Source organism: Haliotis rufescens, unplaced genomic scaffold (assembly GCF_023055435.1).
Source record: "Haliotis rufescens isolate VD_foot unplaced genomic scaffold, xgHalRufe1.0.p SCAF_1, whole genome shotgun sequence".
In the NCBI taxonomy this organism is placed as follows: Eukaryota; Metazoa; Mollusca; class Gastropoda; order Lepetellida; family Haliotidae; genus Haliotis; species Haliotis rufescens.
The window spans coordinates 27612297-27635571 of NW_025963779.1; the positions used below are offsets into that span (position 1 = coordinate 27612297).

Genomic DNA, 23275 nt, shown 5'->3' on the forward strand with positions numbered 1-23275 from the left:
ATGGGTACACGTGTGAAGCCCATTTCTGGTATCCCCCGCCGTTGTATTGCTGGAATATTGCTAAAAGCGGCGTAAAACCGTGCTCACTCACTCACTCTCAATGCTGCAGTGTTCACGGAATGCCGTTCATGATGTATAGCTTCATGTAAGGGTTTACCGATTGTCTTCAGTGGGTTTGTGGTAGGACGCTATACTCATTACCACTTAACTCTAGTCAAGAAAAGACAAACAACGCTGTATAGGAATAGGTCAATATTTAATTGATAATAAATCTTTAATTGTTTGTGGTCGGCTCGATATTTGGGGGTACATTTATATTTTTAGAAACTAGCGGGTGGGTAAGTTTAAGGGGAATTGGGCGGCTGACATAGAACCTATCTTTGTAGTCCTCGATGTAGTAGCTAATGCCCAAGCGAGAAGACGTGACAATGTCAATCTACACCTCTTGCATGCTCGGCTTGGCGCCTGGAACATTTGAGAAAGCCGAAATGTGAGAAACGTGATCTTTAGTTGTCACTGGTGTCCTAGTCGCATGGTCCGCGTGTGAGCCAAGCTTACCCTGGGAAGGGAATCGTCAGTCGTCCTTTCAGTGTGTGAGTGAGTTAGTATTGTCTAACGCCGCTTAATAGTATTCCAGTTATATTACAGCGTGACGTGATGCAGGTGTCAGACGTTTACCACTTCGGTGAAACCCACGAGTGCGGGTATGGTGCTGGCAAACCTAGAAACATTATCGGTGCGAACAGGGATTCGACCCACAACCATTGGCTTCTGGCGTGCCCAAGGGACGCAACTCTTCATAGGAATAAAATAGGTTTCTTTCAGGACATTTTTATTACGGGGGTTAGAGGGGTGATTAAAAAGGTCAAGAGTTGAGGTAGAAAAGTTGTACGTTGGTAAGAAAAGGGGGGAAATAGGTAGTTAATGAAGGTATGTCACCTGTTGTGTTTGTTAAAATAAACTTTAGATCAAACTTCACTCTTGTGTTTTATCTATAATCAGAATTGATAACCCGGTCAGGAGCCTCAGAGGACATAAATACCAAAGGATTCTGCACAGCGAGAAGAGAACACAACGGAAAGCACCGCAGTAAAACTGAGACTTTTTGCCATCAATATATACTACTCAAAAGAAGTTAAGGATCACCCGATTCCTTCATAATGGTAAAGTTAATCTGTCATGGCATGAGAGATTAACTATAGTAATATGAAAGAATCAGGTGATCCTTAACTTCTTTTGAGTAGTATATATAGTCCTAAAGTAGCAAGGCGCCTATTACGGTTTACAATAATGTACAAAGCTCCAACTCCAAACACCGTTGTAAAACCCTAATCCTGTGACTAAACTGAATAGTTTTGATATGTCAAATTTCTAAAAGCACTTCATCATTGTATCATGTGACGTCAATAATACACAACTTCTTGTCGGGAATTTGCTTTTTCACACTGGAAAGCAATAGAGTCAATATTCTGAAAAATGAGAACAAATTCAACAATACCACCACAAAGGTTGCCCAGAAAACTATGGTGAAGTCTAATTCTTTACGTATCTTTAGAAGAATAGCAGGCGTGATCGGTATCGTCTGTACTTGCCTTTTAATCTATGAATACCTCTCTTCGTCATCCCCAGGGACCAATGTGTGGGAGGGTTCTCTGGTCCTGCGTCGACGTGCACGGAGCGGTTGATACTGAGATAATTAGAAATACTGGCAGCATTCAGGGATCTTGCTAAAAACGCCGCATGTCTGGTATCAACAACAACAAGCTCTTATATGACTTATCACTGCGAATGGTGTAAATTAACTTATATGACTTATCACTGTGAATGGTGTAAATTAACTTATATGACTTATCACTGTGAATGGTGTAAATTAACTTATATGACTTATCACTGCGAATGGTTTAAATTAACTTATATGACTTAACACTGTGAATGGTGTAAATGAACTTATATGACTTATCACTGCGAATGGTGTAAATTAACTTAAATGACTAATCACTGTGAATGGTGTAAATTAACTTATATGACTTATCACTGTGAATGGTGTAAATGAACTTATATGACTTATCACTGTGAATGGTGTAAATTAACTTATATGACTTATCACTGTGAATGGTGTAAATTAACTTATATGACTTATCACTGTGAATGGTGTAAATGAACTTATATGACTTATCACTGTGAATGGTGTAAATAAACTTATATGACTTATCACTGCGAATGGTGTAAATGAACTTATATAATTACTTATCACTGTGAATGGTGCAAATGAACTTATATGACTTATCACTGTGAATGGTGTAAATGAACTTATATGACTTATCACTGTGAATGGTGTAAATGAACTTATATGACTTATCACTGTGCAAGGTGTGAATGAACTTATATGACTTATCACTGTGAATGGTGTAAATGAACTTATATGACTTATCACTGTGAATGGTGTAAATGAACTTATATGACTTATCACTGTGAATGGTGTAATTTAACTTATATGACTTATCACTGTGAATGGTGTAATTTAACTTATATCACTTATCACTGCGAATAGTGTAAATTAACTTATATGACTAATCACTGTGAATGGTGTAAATTAACTTATATGACTTATCACTGTGAATGGTGTAAATGAATTTATATGACTTATCACTGTGAATGGTGTAAATTAACTTATATGACTTATCACTGCGAATGGTGTAAATTAACTTATATGACTTATCACTGTGAATGGTGTAAATGAACTTATATGACTTATCACTGCGAATGGTGTAAATTAACTTATATGACTTATCACTGTGAATGGTGTAAATTAACTTATATGACTTATCACTGCGAATGGTTTAAATTAACTTATATGACTTATCACTGCGAATGGTGTAAATTAACTTATATGACTTATCACTGCGAATGGTGTAAATTAACTTATATGACTTATCACTGCGAATGGTGTAAATTAACTTATATGACTTATCACTGCGAATCGTGAAAATTAACTTACATGACTTATCACTGTGAATGGTGTAAATTAACTTATATGACTTATCACTGCAAATGGTGTAAATAACCTTAAATGCAGTAGAAGGTAACAACCTCCTTGATCCCTGCCATTCTGGATTTCGCAAAGGCTTCAGAACTTTGTTTTAACAACATTAACTGTAAGCGGGAGAATATTTATGCTTGCTTCTTCGATTTATAAAAAAAAGCCTCTGACACAGTTGATAGACATTTGTTCCTCAACAAACTAAATATATATGAAATTCATTGATACCTGTTATCGTCCATATGCTCCCTGTACTCAAATGTGAGCTACGAGCTATAGAGATCACAAGGGCTGACAGTGCCGCTTGCTTCGACAGGGTGTTCGACAGGGCTGTACATTATCACACATACTATTCAATGTATTTGTAAATGATGTACATAATTACGAACAACCAGAAGTACTAGGACTTAAACTAGATACCATTAAAATATGTCATATATTATTTGCTGATGATCTCTTGTTTGTTATTATCAGATTCACCCCAAAACTAAAAATGCTATTAAAAAATTTATAAAAAAATTGCTTAACGTCTCTACAAATTAATCTTGATAAATCCAATGAAGTTTTCTTCGGAAAGCACCATCAAGGCAACAATGCCTTTTAATGGTCAACACAAGGAAAACCAATAGTCACAGATGACAGATAGACATATCTTGAAATACAACTTCATAAGTGAAGTGAGTGAGTGAGTGAATGAGTTGGGTTTAACGACGCTTTTAACGGTATTCCAGTTATATCACGACATGCCAGCTTAATGTTGGAGGAAAGCCCGAAGTGACGCGGGTCTCAGCCCTTTACCACTTCGGTGAAACCCACGAGCACGGGTATGGTGCTGACAAACCTAGAAACATAATCGGGGCGAACATGGATTCGAACCAACAATCATAGATTTCTGGCGTGCACAAGGGACGCAACTCGAATCGAGGCGCCTTGGACGACTGGGCCACCCGTGCCCCCCATAAACATGGAAAGATCAAAGGTTGTATATAGTCACTCACACGGAAAGCCATAGGTGCATCCCATAGATTAAAACACCATTTTTTCATAATGATGTCCAAGTAAAGTTATCAATAAAATTGTTTAAAACCCTCACAGAAACAATAATGTTATACAATTGTGAAGATTGTGGTGAAGATCTTGAAAAAGGTATTGATACACTTCTTCAAGGAAAACTACAAATTCAGTTTTATAAATCATAACTAGTAGAAAACACATAACTGGGCCAGTTAGGCAGAACTAAATAAATACCCACTGCTAATACCAGTATTAAAGAAATAATTTGGTTACAAGTAGATAACTCAACAAATGTCATTCTTGCCTTGGATCAAATATGAACCTTTCTAGTCAAAAACGTTGGCTGGGATCAATAAAATTCAATAAAATGAAACAAACTTTTGATAGATTTGTTATCTACATTTTAAATAAATTCCTTGCAATAGCTTTACTCTTATTTCCCATATTACTGGCGAGGTAGTTTAACGCGACTCTACGCATTAATTAGACCAAGAGATCATGTGTCAATACAACCCCAAATCTGAAAACGCAATGTTTATCAACATTGCAAAATACAAAGGTTATGTAAGTCAATCTAAATTTGGAGATTACTCGATTCTGATTGGTCAATCAGAGGTTGAAATAAAAATAAACGCAAATTCAAATTAGCACGGTTAAATCTACATGTAACATTGAATACACAGTATGTTTATCTCCTAATAATTTTCTGATGCGAAAGAGATCATGCGCAGTGAAGGCTCTTGCAGTCTAATTTAAAGCATTTTTTTCAACCAATCAGACTGCAGAACACACTCCATTCGGTTCACAATCTTTATTTACATTCGTAGATAACAAACCTCGTTATTACAAAGTCCTTAGATATGCCATCTTGACGTGACCGATATAAAACGGCTGTGAAAGTTGTACCCGAGATAGTAGAACCAGGTCGTTGTTCAGCAACTGTACTTGAAATTCAGGACAGCGACAGAACTATGAATCTCAGCATATCTCTTTTATGAATGTTGCAAATCTTTGTGAATGATAAAAGGTATTTGTCATCTTGAGTGAAATTTTACATGATTAATGAATATATGTATAGTTTCAGTTTCAGCTGTGGTATGCATCCGTTGTAGAGCCTGTACCTGAAGTAGTGTCTGCACCCAATGTGGTGTCCGTACCCGTTGTAAAGTCTGCACCAAATGTGGTGTCCGTACCCGTTGTAATGTCTGCACCCAATGTGGTGTCCGTACCCGTTGTAATGTCTGCACCCAATGTGGTGTCCGTACCCGTTGTAGTGTCCATAGCCCATGTAGTGTCTGCACCCAATGTGGTGTCCGTACCCGTTGTAGTGTCCGTAGCGGATGTAATGTCTGCACTCAATGTAGTGTCCGTAGCGGATGTAATGTCTGCACCCAATGTGGTGTCCGTACCCGTTGTAGTGTCCGTAGCCCATGTAGTGTCTGCACTCAATGTAGTGTCCGTACCCGTTGTAAAGTCTGCACCCAATGTGGTGTCCGTACCCGTTGTAATGTCTGCACCCAATGTGGTGTCCGTACCCGTTGTAATGTCTGAACCCAATGTGGTGTCCGTACCCGTTGTAGTGTCCATAGCCCATGTAGTGTCTGCACTCAATGTGGTGTCCGTACCCGTTGTAGTGTCCGTAGCCCATGTAGTGTCTGCACTCAATGTAGTGTCCGTACCCGTTGTAAAGTCTGCACCAAATGTGGTGTCCGTACCCGTTGTAAAGTCTGCACCCAATGTGGTGTCCGTACCCGTTGTAATGTCTGCACCCAATGTGGTGTCCGTACCCGTTGTAGTGTCCATAGCCCATGTAATGTCTGCACTCAATGTGGTGTCCGTACCCGTTGTAGTGTCCGTAGCCCATGTAGTGTCTGCACCCAATGTAGTGTCCGTACCCGATGTAAAGTCTGCACCTAATGTGGTGTCCGTACCCGTTGTAAAGTCTGCACCCAATGTGGTGTCCGTACCCGTTGTAATGTCTGTACCCAATGTGGTGTCCGTACCCGTTGTAAAGTCTGCACCCAATGTGGTGTCCGTACCCATTGTAGTGTCCATAGCCCGTGTAGTGTCTGCACTCAATGTAGTGTCCGTACCTGATGTAATGTCTGCACCCAATGTGGTGTCCGTACCCGTTGTAGTGTCCGTAGCCCATGTAGTGTCTGCACTCAATGTAGTGTCCGTACCCGCTGTGAAGTCTGCACCCAATGTGGTGTCCGTACCCGTTGTAATGTCTGCACCCAATGTGGTGTCCGTACCCGTGGTAGTGTCCATATCCCATGTAGTGTCTGCACCCAATGTAGTGTCCGTACCTGATGTAATGTCTGCACTCAATGTAGTGTCTGTAGCTGATGTAATGTCTGCACTCAATGTAGTGTCCGTACCCGTTGTAGTGTCCATAGCCCATGTAATGTCTGCACCCAATGTAGTGTCCGTACCCGTGGTAGTGTCCATAGCCCATGTAGTGTCTGCACTCAATGTAGTGTCCGTAGCGGATGTAATGTCTGCACCCAATGTGGTGTCCGTACCCGTGGTAGTGTCCATGTCCCATGTAGTGTCTGCACTCAATGTAGTGTCCGTACCTGATGTAATGTCTGCACTCAATGTAGTGTCTGTAGCTGATGTAATGTCTGCACTCAATGTAGTGTCCGTACCCGTTGTAGTGTCCATAGCCCATGTAATGTCTGCACCCAATGTAGTGTCCGTACCCGTTGTAATGTCTGCACCCAATGTGGTGTCCGTACCCGTTGTAATCTCTGCACCCAATGTGGTGTCCGTACCCGTTGTAATGTCTGCACCCAATGTGGTGTCCGTACCCGTTGTAATGTCTGCACCCAATGTGGTGTACGTACCCGTTGTAGTGTCCATAGCCCATGTAGTGTCTGCACCCAATGTAGTGTCCGTACCCGTTGTAATGTCTGCACCCAATGTAGTGACCATAGCCCATGTAGTGTCTGCACCCAATGTAGTGTCCGTACCCATTGTAATGTCTTTGTAATGTCTGCACTCAATGTAGTGACCATAGCCCATGTAATGTCTGCACCCAATGTAGTGTCCGTACCCGTTGTTATGTCTGCACCCAATGTGGTGTCCGTACCCGTTGTAATGTCTGCACCCAATGTGGTGTCCGTACCTGTTGTAATGTCTGCACCCAATGTGGTGTCCGTACCCGTTGTAATGTCTGCACCCAATGTGGTGTCCGTACCCGTTGTAGTGTCCATAGCCCATGTAGTGTCCGCACTGAATGTAGTGTCCGTAGCGGATGTAATGTCTGCACCCAATGTGGTGTCCGTACCCGTGGTAGTGTCCATAGCCCATGTAATGTCTGCACTCAATGTAGTGTCCGTACCCGTTGTAGTATCCATAGCCCATGTAGTGTCCGTACCCGTTGTAGTGTCCATAGCCCATGTAATGTTTGCACCCAATGTAGTGTCCGTACCCGTTGTAGTGTCCATAGCCCATGTAGTGTCCGTACCTGATGTAGTATCTGCACCAGAAGCAGTGTCTGTATCCGGTGTAGTGTCACTACCTCATGTAGTGTCTGCACCCATTGTAGTGTCTGCATCCGAAACATAGTGCTCAATTTATCTGAATCAGTGCAGGTGAGTGGGCTTCATATAATCACGACTGGGTCCGATACTGCGATTACAGTATATGACATGCTATAGTTACAATATAGGGCCTGAGTGTGATTAAAATAAAGGACCTGACTGTGGTTACAATATAGGACCGTGCTCTAGTTACAATATAGGACCAGGCTGCGGTTACAGTATAGGACCATGCTATAGCTACAATATAGGACCAGGCTGCAGTTACAGTATAGGACCAGGCTATAGTTACAATATAGGACCTGACTGTGGTGACAATATAGGACCTGACTGCGGTTACAATATAGGACCTGGCTGTGAAAACAATATAGGACCTGACTGTGGTTACAATATAGGATCGGACTGTGGTTACAATATAGGTCCTGACTGTGGTTACAATATAGGACCAGGCTGTGGTTACAACATAGGACCTGAATGTGGTTACAATATAGGACCTGAATGTGGTTACAATATAGGACCAGGCTGTGGTTACAATATGGGACCTGAATGTGGTTACAGTATAGGACCATGCTATAGTTACAATATAGGACCTGAGTGTGGTTAAAATATATGACCTGACTGTGGTTACAATAAAGGACCTGACTGTGGTTACAATATAGGACCTGACTATGGTTACAATATAGGACCTGACTGCGGTTACAACATAGGACCTGCCTGTGAAAACAATATAGGACCTGACTGTGGTTACAATATAGGATCGGACTGTGGTTACAATATAGGATCTGGCTGTGGTTACAATATAGAACCAGGCTGTGGTTACAATATAGGATCTGGCTGTGGTTACAATATAGAACCAGGCTGTGGTTACACTAAAGGACCAGGCTGTGGTTACAATATAGGATCTGGCTGTGGTTACAATATAGAACCAGGCTGTGGTTACAATATAGGACCTGGCTGTAGGGTTACAATATAGGACCTGGTTGTGGTTACAGTATAGGACCTGACTGTGATTACAATAGACGGCCAGACTATGGATCGTATCAAAATCTTTATGGACAAGAAATATGAATACATTGGAGTACAGCTGTACACAAACAACACATTACACTGATTAGATCATAAAAAGAGTTTATTAGTGTCAATAAATAATCATAAAAAACAAGGCATAGACTTCTTCCTTAAGAGAAGCATTAAGAAGCACTTATCAATGTTGCGCAGCAGCACCTGGAAATATGTGTAGGTAATAAACATAGAGACAGACCAGATTGGACATTGTCACATTCATGAAGGCTAGAAATATGCTTGACAGAACCTCCAATGAATTTCAAATCAATATCTGCAAACAACATTCCAAAAAGTGAGGACTCAAAGTTCTCAAGGCAGAATTTTTAAAACAGTTTGGAAAGATTCGCCCAGGTTGTCATAAATAGCACAAAAATAACATTCATAATTTATCTGTGAAGTTACTCATCTTTTTTCACATGACTTGCATAAAAATTCTGTAAAATTATTTAATGAACAAATTTTATGAAAGAACCTCCCTTCCCAGAGTTGTGTATTGTCTGGAGATTGAAGGTTGATACAGACACCACACACTGTCTGTTCAGACAACTATATCACTCTGTGAGTACAGACAACATTGGCTTGGATGGAAGTGACTTTACGCCAATTTGGGGGATTTTTTATAAGGGCTTCACACACCTTTCAGATATGTGGAACTGAACCCAGGTGTTCATTCTGATGAACCAACACCTTTACCACTGGGCTATACCACTTCACTTGGTTGAACATGCAGAACAAAATAAACAAGGAGGCCACAGGTAAGATATAAGGATAACAGTGTTCAATAAGACAATGAAAGTCAGCATGTGGCATTGGTAATGTAAATCCACAGGATCAATGTAGAAAGACCCAGGAGATAGGATCAGGCCTGATACCATGATAAGGACTTGACTGGAATGGAATGGGGTCTAGTGCAAGGGTAAGGTGAAAACACTAGAATGACATCACAGAATGTTGACAGAGGCTAAACAGTCATGTGCTGGATGTCAAGTTCACAGACACGATTTACATCGATTGCTTAAAACTAATGTCTAATTCACAGAGGAAAAACAGTCATTCTACCATGAATTTGGAAATTACATGATTGGTCAATCAGACGTTATTAAATCACAATAAATCCCCTCTCAATAAAACATCTGATTCAACATCCTCATCACCGTAGAAGGAAATATTTATAGAATAGTACCACTTTTTTAGTCATTGCCATTTCGTTTCCAAACTCAATTTTAAGGATTAAATTTAAGCTCTACATTGAAATCACAGGATGTTTATCTCCAAATTCAGAGTAAAATACTATTAGATTTACAACAAAACAACATGACTACCTGTGCTACACAATGAAAAGGGCATTTTCCTTTCCTTTCAAGTCACCAATGTCAAGGAGACAGAAATGACATGGTTATTGGGGACAGTCATAGATAAAGGAACTGAACTGCCTGATACATCATCAGACCATAAATCAACACACTTCCAGTGATCAATGCATGAAACATAAGACACTGACCAAGTGATGAATTGTACATTTGGAACAAGTGACCGAAAAAATACCTAACAAAAATCCCTTCCCCAGAAATATGAAATGGTCTGACCCACATGTCTTTCTATGAATCAGATCTATTCTGCAAATAACTTTACAGCAGTTCAATATTGCTGTTTCACAATGTCTGAATGTTTCCCCCGATAACTTTGTATTGTGCCGATGAGGACCATCTACATGAGGATCATGCTGGCTGGGCTTGGTGAGATGTTCCACCATTACTGGCCAGTTTCCAGCCAGTGGCAGTGATTTTGCACTTAACTCAAGGACACTCATTACATTGACACAGCAGTCATAGGTTTAATCAATATGATCAATATCCAGTCAGCAGAATTCAGGATCAATTTGTTTAATCGATCACAATTTCTTAACCATGTTAACATTAGTATTGTTCTTGCAATATACATTATGTTTCTAGTTTTGTCAGCACTATACCCGTGCTCGTTTTAGAACTGCATCACTTTGGGCTTTCCTCCCTCATTAAGCTGACTCACCGTGATATAACTGGAATACCGTTAAAGCCAACTCACTCACTCACTGAATATACATGTATGCGAGTGACTGAGTGCTTTACGCTGCTTTTAGCAATATTCCAGCAATATCCTGACGGGGGACACCAGAAATGGGCTTCACACATTGTACCCATGTCGGGAATCAATCCCAGGTCTTCGGCAGAACGAGCGAACGCTTTAACCACTAGGCTACACCACCGCCCCTATACATGTATGTGAGACAGACTCCAATCATCTTTCTTTGCTTCAGTAGATGTCTAGTCCTTTGCTTCAAAGCAATGACTCCTGGATATTGAAGTGATTCCCAACTTCAACTAGAGGTGTAACATAAACACCAACACAATTACGTGAGGCTCATGCAGGCTAGGGATGGAAGACTTTGAAAACGTATCCCACGCATTGTCTGGGATTTTTGGCAATCATGACCAAGCTGCTAAGTACACTATTCTTTGATATACTATTTAAAACTCTGGAAATAGGACGTTACCAGATTCCTGATCAGCAATCCAATAACTGGCAGTGGCCAATCACATGCCTTGTTTGTTTGTTGTTTAAAGCTGCAATCCAATATTCTAGCCATATGATGACAGTCGGTAAATAATCAAGTCTGGATCAAATACTCCAGTGATTGACAGCATGTGCATCGATCTACACAAATGGGATACGATGACATGCATCAACAAAGTTGGTGGGCCTGACCACCCAATCAAGTTAGTCACCTTTTACAACAAGCCTGGGTTGCTGAAGACTAATTCTAACCCAGATCTTCACAGGGGATGTCTACAATGAGGGTCGGTTGGTCTCACTGACAGTGATCCACTGTGTGGATTGTTGCTCATGCTGTCAACCACAGCTTTGCTTGGCACTGACTTGATTGTTTGAGGTCGTTGTGATATATTGAGAATATTGCTGACTGTGATGTAAAATGCTGGCCGCTGCATGGGATCATGTCCTTAAATAATAACTCACTAACTCTAGAAACGCACATTTGAACACAACATTTAAAAAAAATGCAAAACGAAACCACATTTTTCTTGATTTCATTTGTGCCTACTGTGGTACCTATCCATAAACATCAAAATAATTCTGATATGATTTTCCATCCTTGGAAATATGACATAAGAACTGACACATCACAAAAGTTATCATTGTAATTCAAATTATAATTTTTGAGCCACATCCCAGTGATTGGGATGCTGTTGATGAAAACTATAAAAAATAGTTCTTATACTTCCTCCACCAATTAAAGCCGTGTCTTCCTGTCTCACACTCAAAATGTTTTATCTACACAAAATATTTTCATAATCAGTCGATTTTGTCCTGAGTGATGACTTTGTAAATGAGTCCATTTTCTCAGTCTTTTGCTGAACAGAGTTTGAACACTTTTCATCACAAGAATCTTTGTAAAATAATGCATTAAATGAGAAGATATTCTGTGCTGAGATACACATGTAATTACTCCCAGTGACAAGTACATGAACACTTTCCCTGCTGACAAAAGACCACAGAGAAGGACCACGTGGTGTGACCATCCATCAAGAGAAGGACCACGTGATGTGACCATCCATCAAGAGAAGGACCACATGATGTGACCATCCATCAAGAGAAGGACCACATGATGTGACCATCCACCAAGAGAAGGACCACGTGATGTGACCATCCATCAAAAGAAAGGACCACGTGATGTGACCATCCATCAAGAGAAGGACCACGTGATGTGACCATCCATCAAGAGAAGGACCATGTGATGTGACCATCCATCAAGAGAAGGACCACATGATGTGACCATCCATCAAGAGAAGGACCACGTGATGTGACCATCCATCAAAGGAAAGGACCACGTGATGTGACCATCCATCAAGAGAAGGACCACGTGATGTGACCATCCATCAAGAGAAGGACCACGTGATGTGACCATCCAGCAAGAGAAGGACCACGTGGTGTGACCATCCATCAAGAGAAGGACCACGTGGTGTGACCATCCATCAAGAGAAGGACCATGTGATGTGACCATCCATCAAGAGAAGGACCACGTGATGTGACCATCCATCAAGAGAAGGACCACGTGATGTGACCATCCATCAAGAGAAGGACCACGTGGTGTGACCATCCATCAAGAGAAGGACCACGTGGTGTGACCATCCATCAAGAGAAGGACCACGTGATGTGACCATCCATCAAAGGAAAGGACCACGTGGTGTGACCATCCATCAAGAGAAGGACCACGTGATGTGACCATGCATCAAGAGAACAAGAGCATCAGCTGCTGCTGACAAACATAAAACAATTCACAGAATTCATCTCTGCAGCATCAAACTGCAGATCATGAAACAAGAAACATACATCCACCCATCACCAGCACAATACACACCATCAGCTGCAGAATGTAGGGATGTGGCAAACTGATGAATGTATCAAGGTACCTATTCATTTTTCATTATGTCAATCTCATTACCGGTAATATCTGAACTTTTACTCCGATACAATACCTCTCTGCATGAAGATCTGAGGCATCTCCTTCGGAGGATGCACCAAGGGAACTTTCTAATCAACCAATCAGCACCGTGGCTTCTAAATTGTCGGTATGAGTGGGAAAAACATTCAGACCGGCATATCTGATTTCTATATATCTAAAATGAGCTAACACAACCTCAATCTCATTAAAATCAGATCTTAGTTTTCACTACCGCTAAACAAAGATCTGAGGACATCCCATTAAGGGGCATATCAGAACGACCTTACGCGAACTTTGACTGATCAATGAAATGACTCACAAGAAATCTACATTAGCCAAACAAGGCAGCTATCTCGAGCTTTACAACAGTAGTTTCAGAATGGCACTACGCTTCGAAACATATTTTGACGTATTCTCGATTAAAAATTTTAAAACTGATAAAAAGAACATTCTGGAATGGCTTATAGATGGCCTAAATTGTATGGATATAATCATAAAACCCGTAACTGTCGTTCGGAATACCCTCTGTTAAATAATTTGAGTTTGCATGATTAGGAAACACATTCTGACTGTCACTTTTATGATCTCTGGTTGGATGACGTGACCTGCAATGGGATGTCCACAGATCTTTGTTTAGCAATAGCGAGAAGTAAGCTCTGACTGACTATCCACTTCTTGACACTGGCAATGTTAAGATCAACCAATGGTTGTACTAAGATCAAGCTCTAACTGACTATCCACTTCTTGACCCTGGCAATGTTAAGATCACCTAATGGTTATACTAAGATCCAGCTATGACTGACTGTATCCACTTCCTGACACTGGCGATGTGGGCAAATCTGTTGGCCTGGGAGGAGGGGTAGTTCTCGCACGTGCTAGTCCCACTGCTCATCACTCCTGCCAGTTTTGAGTTTGCATGTTTAGGAAACACATTCTGACTGTCACTTTTATTATCTCTGGTTGGATGACGTGACCTGCAATGGGATGTCCACAGATCTTTGTTTAGCAATAGCGAGAAGTAAGATCTGATTTTAATGAGATTGACATAACCTTTTCCGAAAGTTCATAATGAAGGTTGTGCCAGAATATTGTTGTGGATATTTTATACACCTTGTCATACTCCGTGGTATCAACACCCAAAAGGAAGTGCCATTGAAGGAATACTTGTGTCCTGCATGGATTTTCTTTCGTTAAAGTCTAAATTTAGTAAAGAAATGAAGCAAAATCATTTAAGGAAGATGACATCTGATTGGTTCAAGAACCCACACATTCTTAATTTAGATTCGGATCATCAAAGGTCACTCAGTGTTCACCTGACTCGACATCCTATGCAAGTGTTCTCAGATCATAAAGTAGTGAAGTATTGTATCAGAGTAAACGATCGAATTTCATGAGACTGTCATGGCATTTGTTTGGTGTTAAATGCCATACTCAAGAATATTCAAGCTATGTAACAGAGGCCTGTACATAATCAAGTCAGGGCCGTATAATCCAGTGATTGATATTATCCACGTCACCAAGCCTGAACTCCTGATCTTTTACGTTTCCCCTTATTAAGCAACCCAGTGGTTGGAAGACATCAAACATCTCCCCTGTATTAGACAGAGAGGTGTAGTATATAAAAGACCAACATACTACTAAACACTAACCCACAAGCAAGTATGATATGTAAAAATGATCACAATCAAGGAAAATCTGGGATTCAAACCCAGAATCATAGGATCACGTATGTGTAGGGGATGCAATTCTGAACAGCAAACTTTTGTGTGACTGGGCCACCTGTGACCCCATACATTTGACAGTAGCTATCGGTGGAACGTAAAACCTGAGGCCCCCCCCCCCCCCACACACACACACATTTGACAGTAGCTATCGGTGGATCGTAACCCCCCACCCCATACAAATCTCAACACATGCCAAAACTATAACAATAACCAAGCACACATCAAAAGGGCTTCATAGTACACAAGGAAGATCACGTAAAACAGGCTAAGAAAATGCAAATAGGTTGTTGCACCTCTGTATAATCATGGGTATCCATCTACCAGGGGTTTTGACCAGTGGTAACCATGGTAACCCTGTAGAATACTATCATTCAGATCACAACCAATGAAATAACAAGTAACACGAAAGACCGGGGCTTGTAACACAAGATATCAAAATGCACAACCAGAACTGCAAATAAAAACAAGCAATAACATAATATGTACACTGTCCTTGATAATAAATATCTCATCAACATACATGTATAATGATATCAGTAACACATGTCAGGAGATCCGTCAATGACACAACCATTGTTTGGATATCGCATGTAAAGAAATACATCACTTTCCACTCACTCCCAGACTAACACTGCTAACGTCATATTAACGTTATTTTTTACATGAGATCCAGGAAATCATACAATGCTTTCATGTGGAATAATCAAAGGTTAATTAACACTTATAAACTTATCATTAGCCAATTTATATGATACCCAAAATACAAGAATATTCTTAAACCAATTGAGATTACTGTCATATACCAGTCTCATGTCGAAGACAAGATTAGTCTCAGTGAAAAGCTCGGCGCAGGATCTTTGGGTCTTAGATTTGTCTCATGCCAGTGCTAAGACCAGGAATATGCCAAGGCAAAGATCACAGGCATATGCCAATAATATGATCAGCTTATGTCAACACAAAAACCAATAGTATTCCAATACTAAGATCAGTGCAATCAGTGTCATGCAATTACTAAGACCAGCAATTTGTTAAAGTTCAGTCAGCCAATGGTTATACTAAGATCCAGCTATTACTGAATCTATCCATTGCCTGACACTGGCAATGGTCAATCAACCAATGGTTATACTAAGATCAAGCTCTGACTGACTATCCACTTCTTGACACTGGCAATGTTAAGATCAACCAATGGTTATACTAAGATCAAGCTCTGACTGACTATCCACTTCTTGACAATGGCAATGTTAAGATCAACCAATGGTTATACTAAGATCAAGCTCTGACTGACTATCCACTTCTTGACACTTGCAATGTTAGGATCACCTAATGGTTATACTAAGATCCAGCTATGACTGACTGTATCCACTTCCTGACACTGGCGATGTGGGCAAACCTGTTGGCCTGGGAGGAGGGGTAGTTCTCGCACGTGCTGGTCCCACTGCTCATCACTCCCGCCAGCACCCAGCCACTTCCTGCTTCCTCCTGACACATCAACGGCCCTCCACTGTCACCCTGGCAACAGAAACGTCAACCATGACATAATGACAGAGACCATGGCAACAACCTTTTCCTCCTCAGGGGTGGGGTTAAGGCATGTGATTGAAGGATGACAAAAGACACTGAAAAGCTGATGTTTGAGGTCCGCACTCCACCTACAAGGTCCATAAAATGAACCTGAATATTTACAAGGGGGTAATAAAATATACCCTAGGGGTTAATAAAAAAGACCGAATTCTAACTTAAGATGGAAATATCGCATGCCCGGATATGCATTTATTTATGTTCGATTTGCAGGGGCAGGATTAGTATTTTCAAGATCCACCCCAGAAGTTAAACCATCAGTCGATATCCACCTCCCTTGGGCAAGAAAAACAACTTGTGGGTAAAGAAACCGATCAATTGAATATAAGATCAGAAACTATTGTGGCTTTCAACAGGGAGTAAGAATGGTATTACTCCACTTTAAGCAACTTTGCAGACATAACTGGGCAAGGGATATCATTTCTCGATGTGATGGGACCACCAATAATGTGACTGAGATGTTCATAAGTGTTTAGATTGAGTGTGAGAGCCTCACTTGACAGCCTGCAGGCGGGCCGTTAATGTAGCCGGCACACAGGGTAGAGTTGTTGCTACTGCCAGTGTTGTCCTCACACCTCTCCCGATCCCACACCAGCATCTTTGCATCTCGCAGCTTCTCAGGGGATAAATCTGAAACAACAATTGGGCAAGGTCAGAATAAATGTCTTTTATGTTCTGGGCCCTGTTGCACAAAGCTTTGTTAGCGCTAAGGTGATCGTAACTCCCATACTTTAAAACAGGCTTATGGCAGTCGTAGCGCTAAGATCGCTCTGTGCGCCAGGGCCATGATAAATAATTATCCCTGAGGGTTTTTACTTGACAAAACACAACAATATGTTCACATTGCACACCATTGACTTGTCCAACACTATACCCATACTGCACGCTGTTGACCAGTCCAACGCTATACTCACATTGCACACTGTTGACTAGTCCAACACTATGCTCACATTGCACACTGTTGACTAGTCCAACTCTATACCCATACTGCACGCTGTTGACTAGTCCAACATTAGACTCACATTGCACACTGTTGACTAGTCCAACTCTATATCCATACTGCACGCTGTTGACTAGTCCAACCCTATATTCATATTCTTCACCGTTGACTTGTCCAACACTTTAGTCACATTGCATAATGTTTAATAGTCCAACACGATACTCACATTGCTCACTGTTGACTAGTCCAACATTATACTCTCATTGCACACCTTTGACAAGTCCAACACGATACTCTCATTGCACACCATTGACAAGTCCAACACGATACTCACACTGCACACCGTTGACTAGTCCTACACTTTACTCTCATTGCATGCTGTTGACTAGTCCAACACTTTACTCACATTGCATGCTGTTGACTAGTGCAACACTATATTCATATTGCACGCTGTTGACTAGTCCAAGACTATACTCACATTGCACGCTGTTGACTAGTCCAAGACTATACTCACATTGCACGCTGTTGACTAGTCCAACACTATACTCACATTGCATGCTGTTGACTAGTCCAAGACTATACTCACATTGCACGCTGTTGACTAGTCCAACACTATACTCACATTGCACGCTGTTGACTAGTCAGACACTATACTCACATTGCACGCTGTTGACTAGTCCAACACTTTACTCACATTGCATGCTGTTGACTAGTCCAACACGATACTCACATTGCACACTGTTGACTAGTCCGACACTATACTCTCATCGCACACCGTTGACTAGTCTGACACTATACTCACATTGCACACTGTTAACTAGTCCAACACGATACTCACATTGCACGCTGTTGACTAGTCCCCACCCAGCCAGGTAGCACAGGGAGGGGTAGGGGAAGGTCTGTCCCTCGTAAGGCAGACATATTGGCTGGATGTAGTCTGTGAACTCCACCGGTCTCTCCAGCTGCACCAGGGCGACATCCCAGTCCAGAGTCCCGGCACCGGTAAAGTTGTAGTGGTAGCTGATGTTGGCTGCACGTACTCTCTCTGCATGGGTGGACCCGCCTTGTCTGTCCACCGTACCAAGGAGAATTTCAATGTTTGAGAATGTCGTCACATAACTAAAACGACCTGGCCTGAAAATTAAAGAAATAATAGCAAGTTTTACCCAAAAGTGTTGATTCAAACATGTTTAAGGAAGAGAATTTATGTCAACTTCTTTATTATGTCAACTTCTTATTACTTGTGTTCCTCATAATAAAAAAGTTGACATCCATAAATACTCTTCCTTATGTGTATAGCTCCTAAATGCCGTTCAAAGACTTAAACATATGTTTGCATTGATTTAATTATGTTTACCATGGAAGTTTCTTATAAGCAATTAGCACTGGATTTTACCCAGGTAAGGTAAGTTCTCACCTTGAAGCACAGTGTCCAGCAGTGATCACCCACTGCTTGTTGATGAGGGCGCCGGCGCACTGTGCTGCACCCTGGTAGGAAAGGGAGACAACCCAGGGCCACTTCCCTTCCTGTGGTATGTTCCCACCAACAACATAAGGGGTGATGTAGGTGGCCTTTTGCTGTCCACATTCTGTACACGACAACATGGGTATAACATTACATTTCATTTATTTTGCAACTACCAGTAATAAGTTGACAGGATAATAGCATCAGACAATACATTGATTACAAATTGTACACTGAATGATGGAAATGTTTCCACATAAGTTCCCAAAAGCATGAACCATGTAACCCCCTCACCACCACCCATTCTGGGTGATTCCGGGGACCTAGTCTACCCAAGAATCTCAACCAACCCAAATAAACCTACACAGACTCACACTTAGACTGAAATAGCAGGCCAAATTTAAACATATGTATGTTTCCGTTTTCCCAATTGACCCAAATCTGAAGACCCTATGTGTTGCACTGTAAGTTTTATCATCATCCCATATCATCCACAATTATACCATTGCCGTAAAGTTGTTGCATTTCACTATAGAAAAACCAGTAATTGTTTTTAGAAAAAGAGTAACACCCTCCATTAAATCTAAGGGCTGAAATAGTGAGTGAGTGAGTTGGGTTTAAAGCTGCTTTTAACAGTATTCCAGATATATCACGGCGTGTCAGCTTAATGTGGGATGAAAGCCCGAAGTGATGCAGGTGTCAGACGTTTACCACTTCGGTGAAACCCACATGCATGGGTATGGTGCTGACAAACCTAGAAACATAATTGGGGCGAACTGGGATTCGAACCCACAATCATAGGTTTCTGGTGTGCCCAAGGGATGCAACTCTGCACAGCGAATCGCAGCGCCTTGGACGACTGGGCCACCCGTGTCCCCAGGGCTCAAATAGGAAACACATATATATAATTTTGCCTTATAGAGAACTTGGTTGATTCTTTTCAAAACAATTGTGGAAAGTTTATCCCAAGTTTAAAAGATTAGTGTTGAAGTCTTCAATCTGAGCAGAGAATGATTCTTACAAATAAATATTTCTGAAAATATCATAATGAGGATTATCTAACTTGTAATTCAAAACAAAATACATCATAAAATACATGTTTCATTGTTTACAAATAAACATATCAATGACAAATAACCACTGCGGTTGCATCTACATGCACCACTAAAAGAAATACTACAGATATAATACAGAAAGGATCTTGAGCAGAACATGGATTTTACGGGTGCTTCTTTGAGTGTGAGAAATGAAGAGTTCTAACCTTGCTGTACACAAGACAGGGCTACAGTCGTCAGTGATGGACAGGCGGACCTGCATGCAGGGAGAGAGAGAAAAGTACAATCACATTCACACAGGCAGAAGCTCTAGGTCAGCCACAGTCTCACTACATACAGATGGAAACATTCAGGTCAGAGACAGAAGTATCTTGAGAAGTCTAACACAGCCACAACCACACCATAGAAGCTGTTTGATAACATTCCTAGAAGTCTCAGTTACAGTCACATGGCACAAAGCAAAACTACCTCTTTGATAAAACTTAGTGAGTTACTTTATTCCAGCCGTATATCAGGTCCGTACAGGCAAACCAGTGACTGAAAGCATGAACACCAATGCAGGATGTCGCTGAGTCTGACAGAACTATGTGGTTCAGTCATATGTTTAATATTCACATATTCTTGTAAATCACATCTGTCTATGATAATATGAGACTTTCTGAAAGAAAGCAGCTTGAATTCGTTGCACAATTTGCTCTACTCACAAACCAAAGTTCTGGCCATGCTCTTACTATGCAAAGAGAAGCAAATGAAACATTCAAGGAATCACAGATGCTGCTTAGACCGTGTTTAGCTATATCACAGAGGTCTCGTGTCCAAAATGGAGCAGGTCGTAGACATTTACCACGTTTGAGAAACTCACAAGCGGGTGTGGTGCATATTTATAATGATCATGATGAGGGCTAATCTGTGATTTGAACCCACCACCAGTGGATCCTGGATCAGCCAAGGGAGACAACTCCTCAGAAAAGTGTGGCACCTTAGCCAACTTTTTCACTGACAAACTGAGCAGATTTCATGAAAGCAAATAACAAATATTGCAACAAGAAACTGTATACTGCCATGGTCTCTGATCTAAGCTCTTTTCAGTGTTAGAGTATAATAACAACATTTACAGTCAGGGTCACATGCTTGAATTTACTTTATACATTTCATAACACTACAATTATTTAGTTTGCAATTTCAGGGTCCTTAATATCTGTATGAGCATGTCAGCTTGAAGTGGTCATCTTCCTGAGGCCAGGGAGATAACTGATAATAAAAGTCTGGAATTTGGCTGGACTAATGGGTCTTCACATAGTCCAATCAATATTGGTCCATAAACAACATGGTGACTGCCATGCAGATTTCTGTCAAATTACAGGATTTGTAGAGCATGTGTACCATCAACTGGGCGTCGATAGTTGCCAAATCTGAAACTCTTCTCTGGTTAACTTGTTCAGATCGTCATGAATGTGTGCTGAAAATACCAATACCCTGTGTGCAAGCCAATATATGCCCAGCTGAGCCCCCAGTTGACAACTTGTTTTAGCCACTGACGGCGCCACAATCAAGCCACGAAATTCCAACCTAGTTCACCAAGGGTGGAAAATGGACTTTTATCGTCACTTAATTCCCTTGCCTCGGGAAGAAGGATGTGGGAAGATGTGGGAAGATGTGAAACCTACAAGCATGGTATGCAGCTGACAAACCAAGTAATATAATTTGGGTAAATCTGGGATTCAAACCCTTGTGGCACCCCTAAAGGACAGCAATGGCAAGGGAGAGAAAGAGGAGAGCATGACACTTTCTGGGGGAGAATAAATAAAATAAGGATATGGTTATGAGAAATATGGACCTTTTATGTTTGCCTTAAAAATATTAATATCTTGTGATTTTAACAACAACAAACTACTGTCGCTTTAAATATATAAAAACAAAAACAAAACAATTTTTCTCATTGTTGATTAGAGGTGTTGGCAGTGTTTAGACGGGGTGTAGACAACTATATAGTGTGAAGGCAGTTGTAGACATGGTGTGGGCTGTGTGAAGACTCCGTAGGCAGTCTGTTGGCAGTGTGTAGACAACATGAAGACAAGGTGTAGGCATTGTGTGGGCAGTGGGAATTTTGTAGGCAGTGCATGTGTAGACAGTGGCGTACCTTTGGGTGAAGAAGGAGCTGACTGGTTGATCTCTACTCAACATGGCAGCTGGTTTCAGAAGAAGGTAGGCGGCATTGGAAGAGGTGTTTCTTACTTCCTGGAAGCTTGTAGACTGATAGGACCTGTTAAAAGCACCCACCAGCATCATAAACTACTCCAAAATACTGAAAGAATCCACATGTTTTACATTCCATAGGTAAATACATGTATATTACATTTAATTTAGTTTTTGTCCACTTGCATCTCTGAATATCAGCTGACTGCTCCCCCCCCTCCCCCTCCAAGGCACTTCTTTTTTGGAAAGGATGAGCCAGACAAGCCATCGAGTGAATAATTTTCTTCAGTGTGTAAAATCAAAGGCAGATTTATTTCTTTTCAATATTTTCAGGGAACACTTTTATTTTACAATTTGGAGCAACCTATGTATTTATTTCAGGACATCCAATGAAGTTCTAGTCTGCCTTCAAAATTCATGCTAGTCTGCTAGCCTGAGACTACTAAATTGTGCAAAGGACTAGTAATAATCCAGTGATGGTATGCTCATTGACTGGCACTATTTGAGGGCCATGATTCTCACCAGTTCTCAATGATTCAAATTTGCTACACATTGAAATTGAAAAAAATGGCAGAAAATGCAAACATATTAAACAGTTTTGTCTTGTTCATCAGGACTACCGGTAGCTACAAACTCTGCGGACTACAGAAATAAGGTTTACACTTGTCCTCTGGGTAAGGTTTGAAAAAAGAATAAATTCTATGGCTGCCAGAGGTGTAGTATATCAGACCTATTCTGATTGGGACTGATTCCACCTAAAGCAGTCATCTTATATGAGGTAAGATGAGGTGAGGTGAGGTGAAATGGGGTTTAATGTCGCGGCCAAGATTATTACACTTATATAGTGACGTGCATGCATGTGATTGTGTGGCTGCTTGTCCTAGTCCTGAGCGTCAATTTTATAGTTCTAGCCCACTGAGATACCATGCCGCAGTTTAACATGAATACCCCACTGAGACACAGCCCACTGACTACAAGCCTACTAGTCCTTGTTTGGGGCCCTTTATGCAAAGCAGGCAGGATAACAACAAGTATCATCTTTAAATATCTTTTGGTATGACGGGTACAGGGATCGAACCCTGGACCTTCTGCTCTCTGGGCAGACGCTCTACCACTAGACCACGGAGGCGGTGACATGAGGTAAAGGAGTCA

The 23275-nt window shown here is 41.1% G+C and overlaps 1 protein-coding gene across 4 annotated transcripts in view; it reads right to left on the reverse strand.

The window, feature by feature from the left end:
- Positions 1–8710: 8710 nt before the first annotated feature.
- The window catches only part of LOC124149476 (atrial natriuretic peptide-converting enzyme-like), a 42328-nt gene continuing 27763 nt past the window's right edge, over positions 8711–23275 (reverse strand). For all 4 annotated transcript variants that reach the window (XM_046521087.2, XM_046521083.2, XM_046521085.2 and 1 more), the window contains exons 10-15: positions 22068–22190; positions 20134–20183; positions 18825–18996; positions 18246–18541; positions 16964–17097; positions 8711–16398 (exon numbers count right to left, since the gene is read on the reverse strand). In XM_046521087.2, the coding sequence (XP_046377043.2) occupies positions 16222–16398; positions 16964–17097; positions 18246–18541; positions 18825–18996; positions 20134–20183; positions 22068–22190 (952 nt within the window). In that variant the 3' untranslated portion in view covers positions 8711–16221. The remainder of the gene's footprint in view (positions 16399–16963; positions 17098–18245; positions 18542–18824; positions 18997–20133; positions 20184–22067; positions 22191–23275) is intronic.